At 39.0% G+C, this 19,865-nt stretch overlaps 1 protein-coding gene across 17 annotated transcripts in view; it reads right to left on the bottom strand.

Moving 5' to 3' along the window:
- DTNA (dystrobrevin alpha) overlaps positions 1–19,865 on the bottom strand; it is a 303,884-nt gene that overhangs the window by 152,281 nt on the left and 131,738 nt on the right. For all 17 annotated transcript variants that reach the window (XM_062201516.1, XM_062201515.1, XM_062201520.1 and 14 more), the window contains one exon: positions 1,422–1,489. In XM_062201516.1, the coding sequence (XP_062057500.1) occupies positions 1,422–1,488 (67 nt within the window). In that variant the 5' untranslated portion in view covers position 1,489. The remainder of the gene's footprint in view (positions 1–1,421; positions 1,490–19,865) is intronic.

Here is a 19,865-nt window from a genome sequence, read left to right as displayed (position 1 = left end):
CAGTCCAGCTCTCTGCTGTGGCCCAGGAGGGCAGTGGAGGATGGCCCAAGTGCTTGGGCCCTGCACCCGCATGGGAGACCAGGAGGAAGCACCTGGCTCCTGGCTTTGGATCTGCACAGCACACCACCGTAGCGGCCATTTGGGGGGTGAACCAACGGAAAAAGGAAGACCTTTCTCTCTGCCTCTCTCTCTCTGGAACTCTACCTGTCAAATAAATAAATAAATAAATAAATCTTAAAAAAAAAACCCAAAAAAACCAAAACTGGTTTGTAGGACAGATTCTCCCCCTCCACATGAGATCTAAATGGAGGAAGGTCACCAGGCCTCCTGGCAGTAAGAAAATTCCCTATTCAAAAACCCCAGAATGCAGCCAGCACTGCGGCACAGTGGGTTAAAGCCGCTGCCTTCAGTGCTGGCATCCAATATGGGCACTGGTTTGAGTCCCGCCTGTTCCACTTCTGATCCAGCTCTCTGCTATGGCTTGGGAAAGCAGTAGAAGATGGCTCAAGTCTTGAGCCCCTGCTCCCATGTGGGAGATCCAGAAGAAGCTCCTGGCTCCTGGCTCCTGGCTTCGGATCGGCACAGCTCTGGCCGTTGTGGCCATCAGGGGAGTGAACCAGCAGATGGAGGACATTTCTCTCCCTCTCTGCAAATCTGCCTTTCAAATAAATAAATAAATCTTAAAAAAAAAACCCAGAAATAAGAAAATCTCGAGTGACAGAAAAGCCACTCACCAGAGGCCATCTGCCACAGATATATATATCTCCCAGATTACAATCCATGTTGCAGCAGTAGTCAGATCCTACCTGACCTGCTCGCCAGCTGCTCCCTTGCAGTGTATTTTAATAAATCTAGCTTTGCTCACTGCTCTCCATGTTCTGTTGCTCTGGCAAATTCTTCTTACTGCTGGTGACATTAGCCTCTATCGGTCACTTCCCATGACAGTTTGGTTTCAGTAATTATGCCCAAGTCCTCTTTCTCATACGAATGTAGGACAGCATTTTGCAGGGAAGGCAGTTGATGATTCAGTTCACAGATTTTGCCGGGTGCCTACAATATGCCACACTGTGACAGTGAACGGGGATGAACACTCTAGAGAGTATTTCACAAATGTCTCTGTGTGGATATCTCCCTCCCCCTTCCCATTCCCTTCCCTCTCCCCTCCCTCTCCCCCTTCCCTTCCTTTCCATCCATCCATCCATTTTTTATTTAAGCTTGTTTACAGCTTAGAAATCAATTATAATGTACTGAATAATTTAACTCTTACCTAATAGGAGACAAAAATGGACAAATGCACTTGTTACACAAGGAATTTAGGATTTTAAGGAAAAGCACAAATACCATAAAAATGAAGTAGTTGTTTCTTTCCCTGAGTATTCATTGGGAAACTACAGGCTGTTCCTTAAAAGTTCTGTACTTACTCATCTCTGCAAACAGCTGTCTTCTTTCTGCCATGGTATTTCCTCTTTTCCCACTATCTTCAATCATTCTGTGAGACAAAATAGTTACAATGCGCATTATCCTCATGCTAATTAGGCAAACAACCATTTTATGTAAGCATATTTTCTATATTTTTGCCACAAACAGAGTGAAATAATTTAAAACAGGGTATGTTAAAACAGCTTTGTTGCACTAAGCTAAGTTGCTAAACATATTTCTTTCTATATATAATGTTTAGTTGTTAGAAGGGGTATAAAATTTTTATTTTCCAACCTAAAAATTACTATAATAGCAAGTGACCTCATGGCCTATGTAAATGACTATCTACTGTCCATTAGATGATTTATTTCATATAATACTCCTCTTTCAGTTTTGTCGAGCAGATATTATGTACCCATTGAGCAGATAATGAGACTGAGCTCTCATGAGCTTGGTGAACTAAAGGTATAGACAGCTGGATTTTAAACCAGTGTGGCTTCCATCTCATTGTGCTGCCATTTGTTCCTTGGACATTCAAACCTCAATTTAGAAACAGGCAATTTTCTGAATGTTCATTTCCAAATTGAGTGAAGCTTGCAATAGTTTTCAATACACAATAATTTTATGCAAGATGTTAGGGTTCAGATCTCTCTCCTTAACCATACTACACTTCTGCAGTAGAACTATTTAAGAAATTATGTTAAAATTCCAACAGTTAAGACAGAGAATAAAAAAGCGGATAAAAAACAATGTAGCTTTGGAAAAATAAGAAAAAAATGAGAAAGTTAATGGAAATGTTGTTAAGTTATGTTGAGTTTTTGGGGCTAAATATCAAGGGCTCTATAGGTTAATGGAGATGATTTTTTAATTATATATAATTAAAGCTTCAAAAATGAAAGTGTCTTCTCATACACACAAACATACATGTACACACATATGCACATATGACTTCCATTTTGAGTCCTGGTCACTGTTAACAAAGGCTTAGTTGCAGGCATAATATTGTCTGTGTTTTGATGAGCACCATTGGGCATCTGTCCATGCTCCTTATCTGACTGGATTGCCCTCGCCCTATGCCTTGCTAACTTGCAGTAACCCTTCAGGTCTTACTTTTTGTGTGTCTTCCTCTATAATGTTCTCCAACTCTCTGTGATTTTCTGGGACTGGTGTTTTTCCTCTGAACTTCCATAGTGTGCAATGCATTTCTCTCAATGCTAAGCATTCACTCTACAAATGTTGAGTGCTTTCTATCCCTGAGGAACCATACTAAGCTTTGAGGGTACCACAGGCATCAATTCACAGTTCCTTCCCTGCAGATGCTTACACTGTAATACAACAGCAACAAAGCAACGAAAACACAAAGTAGTCATTGTAGCCATACAGGTAGAAAGAAAAAGGTGGACACCATAGCCATAGGGGTAGAAAGAAAAAGATGAACAGCAGAGAAGCTGATTCCTTGGGAATAAATTTCACACAACTACTAACAGAAGATTGGTTGAAAGGTAATGGTTGAGTAAAGAATGACTCACCCAGGTGTCCTAAACAACAATCTGGCCTCAGAATCAGCCCTTAAGGCATTCGGATCTGGCTGAAGAGCCCATCAGAGTATTGTAGGCATGGAAAGCCAAGACACCATGGAAAAGAAAAAAAAAAAAAAAGAAGACGACCTAAATGAAAGATCTCTGTGAGTGAGATCCCAGTGGAAAGAATGGGGCCATCAAAGAAGGAAGTACCTTTCTCTGAAGGGAGGAGAGAACTTCCACTTTGACTATGACCCTATTGGAATAAGATCAAAGTCAGCGAACTCTAAAGGCTTCCATAGCCCTGGCAACTCATGACTAGAGCCTAGGGAGATTACTGACGCCATGAACAGGAGTGTCAAATTGTTAAGTCAGCAACAGGAGTCACTGTGTACTTACACCCCATGTGGGATCTGTCCTTAATGTGTTATCTAATGTGCAGTGATGCTATAACTAGTACTGAAACAGTATTTTTACACTTTGTGTTTCTGCGTGGGTACAAACTGATGTGATCTTTACTAACTATATACTGAATCGATCTTCTGTATATAAAGATAATTGGAAATGAAAAAAAAAAAAACCCTGGTGTTAAATTGGAAATGGCATAGAAAATTAATTTAAAAAAAATATTATGTAGGATCTCTGTCTTTAATGTGCTGTACACTCTTATTTAATGCTATAACTAGTACTCCAACAGCATTTTTTTTTTTTCACTATGTGTTGCTATATGGCGGCAAACTGTTGAAATCATTACCTAATATATACTAAACTGATCTTCTGTATATAAAGAGAATTGAAAATGAATCATGATGTGATTGGAAGGGGAGAGGGAGCGGGAAAGGGGAGGGTTGCGGGTGGGAGGGAAGTTTTGGGAGGGGGAAGCCATTGTAACCCATAAGCTGTACTTTGGAAATTTATATTCATTAAATAAAAGTTTAATTTAAAAAAAAAAAAGAATGACTCACCCAAGGGTACTGGGAAAACTATGGAGTGGAACAGGATATTGGTTAGTTGGTCAAGGAGCCTCACCAGTTGCTTCTATGTCTGAAGTATTATTTTCCCATTGCCAGGAAGGGAAAGAAAGGCATAGAACCATGTTAGCTTATGTAGTCAGGAGAAGATAGCACTTGCATTCACAATCAGGGTCTGACCTAAATAATAGTTGGAAAGGAGTAGAGCTATTAATGAAGCTTCCTCAACTAGGCAGCAGTTCACTGCTGAACATGGTTAAGGTATTTTCCTACTATGACTTTCAATATGCTAGTTGATATATAGATCTGGAGAAAATTGCCCCTTTCCTAATTCCCATAAGCCCATCTCATATACTCCAGAGGAAGTGGGTAGATAATAACCTGACATTCACGAAATTCTTTGGATATAGCTTCCAATTTTTCTTTCAAGGGCTGAGCATTGGAGTAAAAGCCATGAGAGATAGGGAATAGAACTTCTGATGTGTTCTTGTATCTGTCTATATGCTGGAACAAGATGAAAAGAACCATTAAAAATAAATCACAAAGGATGGTAGACTGGGGAGCTCTGATTGAAAATGTCAGTGAGGTAAAGACTGGCATCTAAACCCACAGCACTCACTGTCTGTACTACTCATTTGGCACTGTGGTGACATCTCCTTTCTTAGTTAATTTTTTTATGTGCCTCTCTGTAAGGGTTTTGAAGGCAGTAACCTCACAAATTTTAAATTTGGCCTAGAGCTTAGTAAAAGCCAATCAATAAATCATATAGCCAGGTAGTATTTATTGAATAAATGAATGAAAGAGGAAAAAATAGGAGAGAGAGAAAAGAGCTAAATTTGCTTTCTATGAAATGGATTTTCAATTATATTTCTATAATCTGAATCATAAGAAAATAACATTCAAATTGTATTAGCTTCAGGAATTATATGAAATGAGAGAAATTAACATATTTATTATAATTTACAACACACTTTTAAAGCTAAGCTAAATCATGTCTCATGAAACTACAGTTGAAAAAGATGAAAACTACATTGATCTCAACTTTTTTGGTCTATTCACCATTTTTAATTAATTAACTCACAAATGAACCATCATTAATTATATAATAGGTCTTATTTATTACTTCTAGGTAAAATATGTACCTTATGAGGAAAAGAGGGAAAAACCCAGTACTATGAAATAATAGGAGGCATAGAACATACTTAAAAATATTAAAGGAAAAATATTACACTTCTCATCTTACCTTCAGAGTTTCCTGGGAAGCTACCTTGTTAGATAAAATTAAGAATAGTCACTCATTACCCATTGATCACACTCATAATAGTTTTTATAGATTATATTGGCTCAATAGAGGGACTCTCGGATAAAATAAGCTCGTGAATCCAATAGGCAGAGACACGATAGTGGGCTCCTGGGTTTCCAATTAAATCAGCAGCAGCAGAATTATAATGCTTGACTACATTCTCCTTGTCTTAAAAAGAGAGAACACAACCTTTGGTAGAAGAAGGATTGAGTGCGTTTACTGAGAACAGTTTTGCCTTAAAATAATGAAAATTGTCAAGGAGCTCTGCTTTCTGTGAGTTTCACTATAACAGCAATTGCCCAAAGTCATACAGACAAGGTGAAGGGAAAAATAACCTGTCTGTAATGACACTCCTACATGTCACAAAGCATGGGGCTCACTAGCAAGCCTAACTTGGCCAGTTTCTGTGCTCTTTATTTAGATGAGATGCTTACAACCTTAGAATTTTCCAGAGCATTACATAAATGTCAAAAGAGTGAAAAGAGCTTACAATGATAAATAAATAATAAGCCTTGTAGATATCTCCTTTACTAGAGTTCAGTTCCATGTGTTATATGGGACATATGTTGTTTTCACTTGTAAGAATCTAATTCATTTATTTAAAAATATTTATCAAGTAGCTCTCATTAGTCAGATATTCTACTAGTTTCTTGAGACCCAAAGATTAATAAGACATAATTCTTGCCCTTGGAAAGCTCATAGCCTAGAAGGAGTAACAAATTTTTCTAACAGATAATTATAATTTGGTATAATATTTATCATAATGAAAGCATGTCCTGTTCAATACAGTAGTTTATTTTCAGGAAGATCTGAAAGAGGTATCAAAGGAAGGAGGACTCAGGAACAGAATTTTAAAGTATAAATGGGATTTTTTTTCAGACGGAAAACCATAGAGGAAGGGTAATTACAGTTAGATGGAATCATAAAAAGGCACAGAGCTTTAAAAGGGAGATGGTTGAATTTTCGGACGTGGTGTCATTCAGTACTGCTGGATAATAAGTGTGGGTGGAGAGGGTGTAGAAATGAAGAGGCATCAGATTCAGAAAGCTTTATTTGTGTGTCCAGACAATATTGGGCCTTCCAATTGAGAATGGATGCCACCAAAAGTCAAAGTATGGAGCTGATGCATAGAGATTGACGTTTTGGCAAGAATACTCCAGCACACTGAGTAGAAGTATGTTTAGGCAGAGGCGGGGAGTAGGAGTGGCGGCACATGCTTAAGTAACGAGGCCAGTCAGTTGGACACTTTCATGATTTTGGAAGAAGACTATTATGATTTGTACTAAAGGATTGATTTAAGAAATATTTGGGAGACATCTCCCATAGGACTTGGTGACTTTGAGGCCACATGGAGAATGGAAGCAGAGAGGAGCTCTGGAGTTCTCATATTTGGAAATACTCTTGTGCCCCCATGGCAACAAGGACTATGTGAGGTGGGGTCACCAAGGCATACTTCTTCCAACATAATCATTAAAATTGGTTTGCACAACTGGACAGGGAGGGCTCCAACTTTTTACCCCTGTTATGGGGAAGAATGAAATAATGCAGTAGGACAGTTTGGGAACCAGTGAAAAATAAAGACTAAACCTAAGTGTAGGGCACAGAGTGTTAGAAGAAAAGTGAAGCATAGTGAAAATAAGTTTCCATTAAAATATCACATCTTCAAGTTATTTCCTTCGTGATACATCTTTGTTTTTAAAGAAAACTTTTATTTTATGAATATAAATTTTGAAAGTATAACTTTTGGATTATAGCAGTTTTTCCCCCATAACCTCCCTCCCACCCGCAAACCACCCCATTTCCCACTTCCTCTCCCATCCCATTCTTCGTTAAGATTCATTTTTAATTATCTCTCATGATACATCTTTTCTCCAACAACACCCATAATATACATTTCCATTATGCAAGTTGTCTAAGAAGTTTTAAAAATAAGAGCTTAAACTAATGGTCTTTTACATCTCTAACTTTCTGAGGGTCATAAAATGCTTTTTCCTATAACCCTATGAGGAAGCCAGGAAGATATTATTATTCCCAAGTCATAGCTGAAGGAAGAACTTGAGATTCAGGTAGGTAAAGTGAATACTCAGAAACAAACAAACAAAAAAACAAAACAAAACAAAACAAAAAAAAGGATCTTCTCACAATGCAGGACATTGACTACATCTTTATATTTACTTTTAATTATTAAATTCCAAAGCTAGTAAGGATTTCCATCACCAGCCATCTTATTCCAGATCAATGCAAATGAAGATTTTTTGAAACTGGTAAAAGAAGTTAAAAGGACTTGGTGCTTAATGAACCAAAAGGAGAAGGCAGAAAGGTCACAGCTCTCTCTCTCTCTCTCCAACCTCCTTAGGAAATTACTTTGTGTGCTACTTTTTAATGGAAATCTCCTACTTAAATAATAATGGAAATGAAAATAATAATTCCCAGGATCCAGACCTATATAAACCCAGATACATGCAAATCCACCAGCTCATACTCCACATTTTCACAATTTAAATGCACAAAAGTGTACTGTTTTTCAGCCATGTCTGCTTTGCTTTTGTACCTCTTTAAGACTTGCAGACTTTGTGTTGAATAGGATGAGACTCTTCCCATATTTTATTTTCCTCCATGGTGCTCCAGGTAGATGACAAGAAAATGCTGGGTTCAGCTGTCACCAACTGCTGCAATCCCTAAAGTTAATAACTACAATGAAGTCCATTTCAGCTCTTTTCCTCCCTTAATTGATTTATTGGTGGCATATAACTGCCTATTTCCATCTCTGTTAATGAGGAAGGCCTCTGATATGACTTTTTCAGATTTATATTCTAGTTCTGATCTTTTGCAATATAATAAAAAAGTGTTCAGAGCTCTTTCCTGAGGCAAGGTATAATTGCATTTGCTTTTACTTCCTAATCTTTTATCTAGATGAGCCCCTGACAGTAAGAAAATGCTGGTACTAAAATAAATGGTTATAATGGTTTCTGACTTAGTCTTTTGCTTTGAACATCATTGTCTATTCTTAGAACTTGGTTCCTAATTGTTTATTTTTTTCAAAGTGGTATGAGCTCACAACTTTAGTGTAATGATCACTTAGAGGCATTATTTCAGGGATTTGGTCTTTGCTCTGAAGTGTACATCATAGATCTCAGCTGTGGCTGCCCATCACACTCTTTTGGAGATCTTATCAAAAACATAAATATTTTGATCTACTGAAATAGATCTGAAAACTTAGACTTGCAGCTAAGCATCTGTACTTTTGAAACGCATCATGAGTGCTCCTGATGTATAATAGGGTTCTATAGACATATGATACAGGTTGAGGTCAACAATTAGCTTATTTGTATATTAGATAGATATGCTTATGTTGCTTTGTAGTATGTCTCTATAGCTAGCAAAATCCACTTTAAAATGAACCTTAAGCCAAGGTTGAGGATAATTCTTTTGGTAATATAAACATACATAGACATAAGCAAAGTCTGGTATGCATATATTAATATGGGTACCTAATGAGACAAACTTCAAGAAATCCAAAATGCCTTTCCAAAGTGAGAAAAAACACTTTTGGCCTGGAAAGAAGTACTCTCAGCAGTTCTTTCAAGTCAGAAGGAACCTCTTGTTCTGAGATAAGAAAGTGCAAGACATGTAGGGACATTTCGTTTTGTTTGCTTTCATGATTTCATTTGACTTGGTCAGAATCTAGGCCTCCTGATCACCAGCAGCTGCTAGCACACCCTTTCTCCTCCTCGGTATTAGCAACCATTGCAGAGTGCGGTGGGGAGAGAATTGGTATGGGTGAAATGAGTGTTCTGAAAGGAATGTGATGATCAAAACTCAATCATATGAGGCTCAAAATCATACTACCTCTGGGGGTACTGAGGAGCACTGCCTCAGGTTAGCTTAATCAAAAAACCCTCCTATTCTGTGAACCCTATAATACACGGAAAATCCTATGGTGCTCTCTCCAACTCTATACTCAGATCACGAAGCTGCCTTTTTTAAATGCATGGGGGTGATGAGTGAATGAATGAATGAACATACAGTGGTGATCATTTGTTTGGGATGATCTTAGTGGAACAGAAGATTATCTTCATTATAGCACCTCTCCTCCATTTCCTATGTGTCATTGAGATATATCTCAAAATTTCACCATGAGAAGTTTATTTTATGCCCTTAAGATGAAAATTTCCTTTGTAAAACTAGAGAGTTCATCTTGGTTAATTAATTTAGCTGTTTTCTCCATAATATGTGTTTGAGATAAACACAGTGAAGAGGTGGCAATTTTGACTCAGTGGAAAATGAAATAATAACGTCTCCTGCATGTTTTCTGGAAGGCAGGGTGAGTGACACCCTTCGGAGGCCACAGGAGGACACTGTCTCTTGAGAGAAGGGAAATGGAGGGCAAATGTTGGATGAGGGCTAAGACAAGTAGGTGGGAACATGTCAATATCACTACCATGTGTATTTACCAATTCAGAACAAAAATGAAAGCGGAGGAAGAGAATATGGTCCCAAATCCAAAATGAGAAGTGTAAGAAAAGAGGAGACAGTGTGTCTACTAAACCTTTGTTCAGCATTCCTTTCCTCATTACTGACTCTTACGTTTTGAAAATTTATTTAGATAATAAATCTCATGAATTCTATATCATGATACCATCCTGCCAGGAAAAGCGTTCTATATATAAAATATTGGAACTTGAGGAGACTCAGAAAACCTTAACTAAGGAAGTGATGAGATCTGCAAACAGCACAGACACTCTAAGGCCAGTAGAGAGAAAGGAACTAAGCATGTCACTCACTGCCAGCACCCACAGCTGCTTCCCCTGTCCCCCTGCAGGGGGACTCCGTATTGCTGTGAAGAGATGAGCAAAACATGCTTGGTCCCCTGCCACTGCTGCAGACAGGTAGCCCTAGCACAGTCTTTGATGACTTTAAATCAAGCCTGGAAAGTTGACTGGAGTCTGAGTGACTACTTTATGCCAAAACAAACAAACAAAAAAACCCACATGACCTCCCTGTGCACCCAAAGCAGCAGACCTGAGCTACTCCTGAGAAGGTGCTAAACTCTACCTGTCATAAGGGGAAGCAAGCAGCCCAGTCACTACCAGAGGCAGCCAGGCCCTTTCCAGGGCAGAAAGCCAGTCCTGTGAATGTGGCAGCTGCAGAAGTTCTGGGTGAAGTCCTGGATCCATATTTGCTTTCTCTGTGCAATCTAGAGAAGTTCCTCTTGACTTGTTGGGGCTAGTCACCAGCAGCAGCCCATATATAATCCCAGAGGACCAGACCTAAGGAAGCCCCTTCTGTGGCTCTTACCACAGGACCTGTGAAAAGTCCTATCCACATCATACGGTCCGAGGGCCATAACTATTGGTGCCACAAATCACAGCATCGCTCAGGCTTGCCTGGAGGGACAAAAGTACAGATCCTTCAGTGTCCTGCAGCACTAAAAATATGTGACTACAGCCATCAGCAACACTAACGTGATTGATAACAAAGTCTCTGGGGACTAAAGCTGCACACCTTTAGAAGTTCCTGTCCAACTCAAAGTCATACTACCAACTCCACAAACTGCTACAGACTAGACAACTGTGGCCCTTGAAGACACTGCTGACACTTACTCTCACTGAGACAATCACTCAGAGGTGATTTCTGGACTCTCCTAGAACCAATGTCAAGGCCACAACTTAAGTGACACCCCACACTTCATCTAAGCAAGTCCTTCCCATCAAAATTATTCTGTTACAGAAGGAATCATTGTACCAGACGTGCAGTCATCAATGTGGGCACACAGGAAATGCAGAAGCAAGGAAGCATAACTCTTCCTAAAGAATGTAACAGTTCTCGGGACACGGATCCTGATCTGAAGGAAACCTATGGAATGCCTGAAAAAATTCAACATAAGGATCTTAACGTAATTCAACGAGATGCAAGAGAGTACAGACACACAGTTTAAAAAAATGAGCACAAAACAATAGACACAATGAATGGGAAATTCAATTAAGATATAGAAATACTTAAAAAGAAACAGAAATTTTAGAGCAGAAAACTTCAATTGATAAAATAAAAAAAATGTGAATGAGAGCTTCAAAAACAGCATAGAAGAAAGAATTTCTGAACTGGAGGACAAGACTTTTGGAATAACCCAGTCGGAAATAAATAAAGAGAAAGAAATTAAAAAGAATGAAGAAAGTCCATACAACATAGGAGATATTGTTAAGTGAACAAATATCCACATCATAGGAGTACCTGAAGGAGAAGAGAAGGAAAATGTCACTACAATGTGCTGAATGAAAAAATAATTGAAAACTTCAAAAGTATTAAAAAAGGTATGGATATTCAGATATAGGAAACTCAAAGGATCCCAACAAGGCTCAAACAAAGACCTTCTATGAGAAATATTACAGTGAGATTTTCAAAATTTAAGGACAAGGAGAGAATCCTAAAGATGATAAGAGGAAAACTTCAAGTTACATATAAGGGAAAATCAGACTAACAGCAGATTTCTCAGCAGAAACCTTACAAGCCAGAAGAGAGTGAGATGGTATATTTAAGGTCTTGAAAGAAAAAAAAAACTCTTGACCAAGAATATTATATCTAGCAAAGCTGCACTTTAGAAGTAAAGGTGAAATAAGGTATTTCCCAGACAAGCAGAATCTGAGAGAATTCACCACCACCTGACCAGCATTATAAGAAATCCTTGAAGTGAGTCCTACATTAGAAGTAAACAGCATGAAAGATTATGAAAACACATGACAATACAAAATTCACTAACAGAGCAGATATAATCAGTAACCAATCAACAAAATGTTAGAGTTAGTTCTTATCAATATTAACCTTGATTGTAAATGTATTACATTCCCAAGTCAAAAGAAAAATTGGCTGAATGATTTAAAACAAAGAAACAAAAAACAAGACCCAACTACATGCTTCCTACAAGAAATTCATTTCCCAGTTAAAGAAACACATAGACCGAATATGAAGAGTTGGAAAAATATTTAGTATGCAAATGAGAACCAAAAATGAGCAGGAGTAACCAAACTCACATAAAATAAAAACAGACTTCAAATCAAATACTGTAAAAAAGAGACAAATACATTGATGAAATAATTAATTCAGCAAGAATATATAACAATCATAAATATATATGCATCAGTACAAGACCACCTGCAGAGATACAGCAAATATTATTATATCTAAAGGGTGAAGTACACCCTAACACAATAATAGTAGGGAACTTCAACATCCTACTGTCATTAGTGGGCAGATCATCCAGAAAGAAAATCAGCAATGATACATCAGAGTTGTCCCACAGTGTTGAATAAATAGAGCTAACATTTACAGATCATTTCACCCAATAGCTAGAGAATACTTATTTTTCTCAGAAGCACATAGAACATTTTCTGGCCATATATTAGGCTACAAATCAAGTCTCAGTAAATTTAAAAAGACTGAAATCATACCATGTGTCTTCTCTGATCACAAAAGCATGAAACTAGAAATCAATAACAACAGAAAATTTACAAATACATGGAAATTAAATGACATGCTACTGTATGACCATTGAATTATTGAAGAAATTAAAAAGGAAATAAGATTCTGAAGTAAATGAAAATGAAAATACAACATATCAAAATCTATAGGATACATCAAAAGCAGTATAAAGAAGTTTATAGAGATAAATACTTACACACTCAAAGATAGAAAAATCTTAAATCTAATGGTAAATATCAAGGACTTACAAAAATAAGAAGAAATCAAACCCCAAATTAGCAGGAGGATAGAAATAATAAGAATCAGAGTAAACATAAATGAAATCAAAATAAAAAATGCAAAATATCAACAAGATGAAAAGTTGTTTGAGAAGATAAACAAATCTTCAGCAGACTAATGAAGAAAAAATAGAAAAAACTCAAATAAAATGAAAGATGAAAAAGGAGACATTATAACTGATACAGGGAAACACAAAAGGTCATATGAAACTAACATGAACAATTATTGGCTAGGAAATTAGAATACCTTGAAGAAATAAATAAATTCCTGGACATATATAACCTACAAAGATTATATCAAGAAGATGGAGAAAATCTACTGCTTCAGATTGAAGCAGTAATTAAGTCTTTCATTGCTCTTCGCACCATCTTTCCGGATTGCCATAATGGCATACATGAATGTCCAGGCCCATGCTCTCAAGAGCATCAACCATGCCGAAAACAGAGACTGATGTCAGGTCTTATTAGGCTGCAATCCAAAGTCATCGACAGGTTTCTAACTGTGATGAGAAAGAATGGTTACGTTGGGGAATCTGAAAATATTGTTAGGGGCTGGCGCTGTGGTGTAGGAGGTTGTCGTCGTCTGCAGTGCTGGTATCTCATACAGGGCAAGTTTGTATCCTAGCTGCTCCTCTTTTGATCCAACACTCTGCTTATGGCCTGGGGAGGCAGCAGAGGATGCCCCAAATGTTTGGGCCTCTGCACTCACGTGGGAGACCCAGATGAAGCTCCTGCGTGCAGCTTGGCCCAGCTCTGGCTGTTGCAACCATTTGGGGAGTGAACCAGAAGATGGAAGACCTCTCTCCTTTCTCTCTTTGTATCTCCCTCTTTCACTGTAAGTATGACTTTTATTTTATTTTATTTTTTTTTATTTTTTATTTTTTTTGACAGGCAGAGTGGACAGTGAGAGAGAGAGACAGATAGAAAGGTCTTCCTTTTGCCGTTGGTTCACCCTCCAATGGCCGCCGCGGTAGCGCGCTGCGGCCGGCGCACCGCGCTGTTCCGATGGCAGGAGCCAGGTGCTTCTCCTGGTCTCCCATGGGGTGCAGGGCCCAAACACTTGGGCCATCCTCCACTGCACTCCCTGGCCACAGCAGAGAGCTGGCCTGGAAGAGGGGCAACCGGGACAGGATCGGTGCCCCGACCGGGACTAGAACCCGGTGTGCCGGCGCCGCAAGGCGGAGGATTAGCCTGTTGAGCCACGGCGCCGGCCGTAAGTATGACTTTTAAACAAATAAATAAATCTTAAAAAAATGATGATTACAGATCCAGGAAAACTGTTGGGAACCTTACAGGATCAGTCCCAGAATTGATGTGCAACTGAAGGATCTAAAAAAATGGCGGAATAATCTGCTCCTATCCTGTCAGTTTGGTTTCACTGAACTGACCACCTCATTGAGGTTAAGCACCATGAAGAAGCAAGATGAAAATACACAGGAGGGAAACTCCTGGGATTTTTTTCTATTGATATAGTATGTGCACAAATGAAAACTCAATGGACAAAATAGAAAAAAGTCTTCCATCAAAGAAAAATCCAGGACCTGATGGCTTGGATCACTGGATTCTAGAGAACGCTGACATAAGAACTAGCTCCACTAGTTTTCAAACTATCTCAACATATTGAAAAGGATAGAATTCTTCCAAAATTTTTATATGGTCAGAATCACTCTGATACTAAAACCAAAGACACAACAGAAAAAGAAAACTACAGACCAATATCCTTGATCAACACAGATACAAAAATTTTCAGGGGTTGGACTGGCGTTGTGGCATGGTATGTGAAGCCACTGCCTGTGATGCCAGCATCTCGTATAGGTGTTGGCACATGTCTCAGTTGCTCCACTTCTGATCTAGCTCCCTGCTGATATACCTGGGAAAGTAGCAGAAAATGGCCCAGGTGCTTAGGTCCCTGCATCCACATGGGAGACCTGGAAGAAGCTCTTGGCTCCTGGCTTAGGTCTAGCCCTGTCCTGGTCAATGCAGCCATTTTGGGAGTGAAAAATGGGTGGAAGATTTTTCTTTGTATCTCCCTCTTTCTCTGTAACTCTGTCTTTCAAATAAATAGATAAGAAACATTCTCGACAAAATTTTAGCAGGCTGAATCTAACACTACATCAAAAAGATCATAATCACCATCAAATGGGATTTATCCCAGAGATGCAAGAGTACCTTAATATTTGCAAATCAATAAATGTAGTAAGTCACATCAACAGAATGAAGAACAAAACCTATGTGATTGTTTCACTAAATGCACAGAGAAAGCACTGGATAAGATTCAACTTCCCTTCATGATAAAAACCCTGAACAACTTAGGTATAGAAGGAACAAACCTTGGGGCCAGCACTGTGGCATATGGGTTAAGCCTCCATCTGTGGTGCCAGCATCCCATATAGGTGCCAGTTCAAGTCCCTGCTGCTCCGCTTCCAATCCAGCTCTCTGTTTATGGTCTGGGAAAGCAGTGGAAGATGGCCCAAGTGCTTGTGCCCCTGCACCCACATGGGAGACCCAAAAGAAGCTTCTGGCTTCTGGCTTTGGATTGGTCTAGCTCTGGCCATTGCAGCCATTTGGGGAGTGAACCAGTGGATGGAAGACCTTTCTGTCTGTCTCTCCTTCTTTCTGTCAGCAATTCTACTTCTCAAATAAATAAATAAATAAATAAATCTTTTTTATAAAAGGAAAAAAAAAACCCCTCAAAGCTATAAAGGCTATATGTGACAAATCAACAGTCAATATCATACTGAATGGGGAGAAGTTGAAAGCATTTCCCTTTAAATGTGTAATAAGACTAGGATGTCTACTTTCTCCACTCTCATTCAATATAGTATTGGAAGTTAGCAAGAAGAGTTAGGAAGGAGAAAGAAATACAATGCATCAGAATTGGAAAGGAGGAAGTAAAACTATCCATGTTTGCAGATGACATGATGTTGCACATGGAAAAACCAAAAAGCTGTTAGAACTGACAAACCAATTCAATAAAGTCACAGGATATAAAATCAACATTTTTATAGCATGTTTAGAGCAGCACTGTTCACAATGGCCAAAATATGGAATCAACTAAGGTGTCCACCATCAGATGGATAGATTTAAAAATGTGATAAAGGGGCTGGTGTTGTTACATAGCAGGTTAAGCTGCTGCCTGCAATGCCAGCATCCCATATGGACACTGGTTGGAGTTCCAGCTTCTCTACTTCCAACCCAGCTCCCTGCTAATGCACCTGGGAAAGAAGCAGAATATGGCCCAAGTAATTCATCCTCTGCATACATGTGGGAGACTGGGAAGAAGCTTCTGATTCCTGGCTTCAGCCTGGTCCAATCCTGGCTATTGAGGCCATTTGGGGAGTGAACCAGTAGATGGAAGATCTCTCTCTCTCTCTGACTCTCCCTCTCTCTCTGCAACTCTGCTTTTCAAATAAATATATAAATCTTTAAAAAAGTGGTATATATACACAGCAGAATACTATTCTGCTATAAAAAAGAATGAAATCCTGTCATTTGCAGCAAAATGGATGGAACTGGAGGACATCATGCCAGACAGAGAAAGACAAATGCCACATATTCTCCTTTACATGTGGGAGCCAAAAACTAAATAAATAAAAGAATAACTGAATCTGAACACAGAATGTTGATTACTAGAGGCTGAGAGTGGTGGGTGAGGTAAAAGGATTTAGATGAAAAAAAGAGGGGGAATTGGGTGCTGTTTATTAATTGTGACAAAAATACTAATATGAGATAGGAATAGGAAAAATGGAGTGGGGGATATATGGAAACTTTTTGTATTGCTACCTCACAGTTTTTGTTTTGCAAATTTAAAGTGATTCTGAAATAAAATGTTAAAAAAAATTGAACCAAAATAGACTTATCTTCTGAATACATATTTCTGTTAAAAAGTTCTAGATTGCAATAGAATCTATTTCATTCCTTAATAAACATATATCTAAAACTATACAACTTTTCAGTCTAGTTTAATGAGTGAACTGATTTTGGTCATCATTAATTTAATTAATATTATGCTATTTTTTTCCTTTCCCAATTTAAATTTCCCTCAGTGGTAAAATTCTAAGCCTTTTTATATAATACAAAACAACTTAGCAAGTGATCATAATATTGTAGGGATTCTGATGACTGCTATCCAATAAAAGCATAGCCAAGAATATGGGGTTAATGAATGCAGATGCCAAAATTAAATAGGCCACATGGAAAAGAAACAGGCAGAGTGCATGAGCAGCCAAAAGTTATGGCTGCAAGATCTCCAGCAGCAAACAATGGCATTTTGCACACCATGGTCCCTTCCCCTAGATGAGGGATGACTGGCACCACTGAAGTGCAGAATGGAAAGAGAAAAAACAGAGGCAGCCCTTATGTCTTGCCTCTGGATCTGTTCCTGTGAATTATAGGGCTCTTAGTTCTGTACCCTCCGTTGAAGGGAATTTTGACTGAAATTAAGGAAAGACTAGGAGAAATCTGTTTCTTGAGAATGCCATGGTTTTAAACTGGTTATTGCCAAGAATTTGGGGAAGAATAACTGATGGGAGCGAGCCTTCTTTTTCAGGGTTGGATCACCCTGGCCCCTTGAATTATCCTGCTCAGGCAGAGGCATGAATGCCTGGGTTGTAGAGCAGGATGGGGCTCTGAGATTTATTCACTCAATGTGAAAATAATAATCAACATTTATTAAGTGCATCCCGTGTGCGAGTAGGCTTTGGACTAAGCATTTTACATGGATTACTTTATTTATTCTTTATCTTAACTCTGAGATTAACTATATTATATTACCCTGATTTATAGATGAGAAAACAAAGACTGCTGAGGTAGATAGAAAAGTGGCCCATATCCTAATACCCAGAAATTGTGAATTTTTTTTTTTTTTTTTTTTTTTTTTTTTTTTTTTTTTTTTTTGCGTGGCCAAAGGAACTTTGCAGAGTGATCAAATTAAGGATTTTGAGATGCTGAGATTATACTGGATCTCTGAGTGGGCCCAGTATAATTATAAAAGCTCTTGTAAGGGGAAGAGAGAAGCTTTGAACATGGAGGATGAACCCATAAATCAAGGACGCAGGTGGCTACTAGAAGCTGAAAGGCCAGGAAATGGACTCTCCTCTAGACTTGCCAGAAGGAAAGCAGCCCTGCTGATGCACCAATTTTAGCATCACAAAGCTCACTTGTGATTTCTGGGCCTCCAGAACTGTAAGGTCACACATTGATGTTGTCTTAAGTCATTGACTTTTTGATAATTTGTTACAACAACTATAGGAAACTAATACAGTTGGGACCACTTTGCCGGTAAGTGCAGATCCGGGATTTGTACTCTTTGAGGTGGCATACTTAGTCACCATTCTACACTACCTCCCTAGGACTCCTTAGACCCAAATAACTCTTAAATATCACTCATGGAAACCTACTATTCCAATTCCTATTCTTTCATGATCTTATTTAGTCCTCAGATCAGGTGACGTTACTGCCCCTATTTCACAAACAAGGAAAGTGAGGCTTTTTTTTTTTTTTTTTTTGACAGGCAGAGTTAGACAGAAACACACACACACACACACAGAGAGAGAGAGAGAGAGAGAGAGAGAGAGAGAGAGACAGAGAAAGGTTTTCCTTTTTCCGTTGGTTCACCCTCCAATGACCGCTACGGCTGGTACGCTGTGCCGATCTGAAGCCAGGAGCCAGGTGCTTCCTCCTGGTCTCCCATGCGGGTTCAGGGCCCAAGCACTTGGGCCATCCTCCACTGCCTTCCTGGGCCACAGTAGAAAGCTGGACTGGAAGAGGAGCAACCGGGACAGAATCTGGCGCCCCAACGGGGACTAGAACCTGGGGTGCCGGCGCTGCAGGCAGAGGATTAGCCTATTGAGCCGTGGTGCCAGCAGAAAGTGAGGCTTTATGTTAGATTGCAGAGGTGGAATTCAAACAGGCCAATCTGACTGACCTTCAGTCCAAGCATTTAGTCTCTTCATCCTGCTGCCAAGTGCACTTTATTAATATTATTGACTACAGTATCTGCTAAATGCCAGCAGAGAACACAACCCAAATTTGAGTATTAGATACCTCTCAGTAATTCCTGAAGACCATGAGGTGGCTCATACAGGAATCTCTTTATTAACTACCCTCCAGGAATATTCCACTACAGAGGGTTAGTGGCAAAAATTTCAGACACTGAAATTTCCATAGACATCAACTCCTACAATCTCAACAGCTTTCTGATTAGAATTAGCCAGTCTATACTCTGAGTTAGCCTATACATCTGAATCAATGTAGGTAATAATTGGCTTTCATTACATTATTAATATGGTCAAATATAATAGAAGTAAATATGGAAAATTATTTTGATATTATTATAATATCAGAACCTTCATCTGACGCACATGATAGAAGAATCTTTGAAATTGCAATTCACCACATATCAAAGATCATCTAGATGGGGGGACAGCAGTGTGGCGTAGCAGGTGAAGCTGCCGCCTGCAATGCCGGCATCCCCTATGGGCGCTGGTTCAAGTCCCAGCTGCTCCACTTCTGATCCAGCTCTCTGCTATGGCCTGGGAAAACAGTGGAGCACGGCCCAAGTGCTTGGGCCCCTGCACCCATGTGGGAGACCCAGAAGAAGCTCCTGGCTTCAAATTGGCACAGCTCCAGCTGTTGTGGCCATCTGGGGAGTGAAACAGCAGATGGAAGACCTCTCTCTCTCTCTCTCTCTCTCTCTCTATATATATATATATATATATATATACACACACATATATATGCCTCTGTCTTTCAAATAAATAAATAAATCTTAAGAAAAATAAATGGGGTGATCCTCTGCTAAAAATAGTGAAGAGTTTTTAAAACATAAGAGTCACGAGCAAACCAAAGTGTGTGGAAACAAAGTGCACGCTACTGGGAATTTTCTGATGCCAAAAAG

The sequence above is a fragment of the Lepus europaeus genome, chromosome 9, assembly GCF_033115175.1.
Source record: "Lepus europaeus isolate LE1 chromosome 9, mLepTim1.pri, whole genome shotgun sequence".
Lineage (NCBI taxonomy): Eukaryota > Metazoa > Chordata > Mammalia > Lagomorpha > Leporidae > Lepus > Lepus europaeus.
The sequence above is the reverse complement of the archived record's forward strand: the minus strand, read 5'-3'. Positions and strand labels throughout refer to the sequence as shown.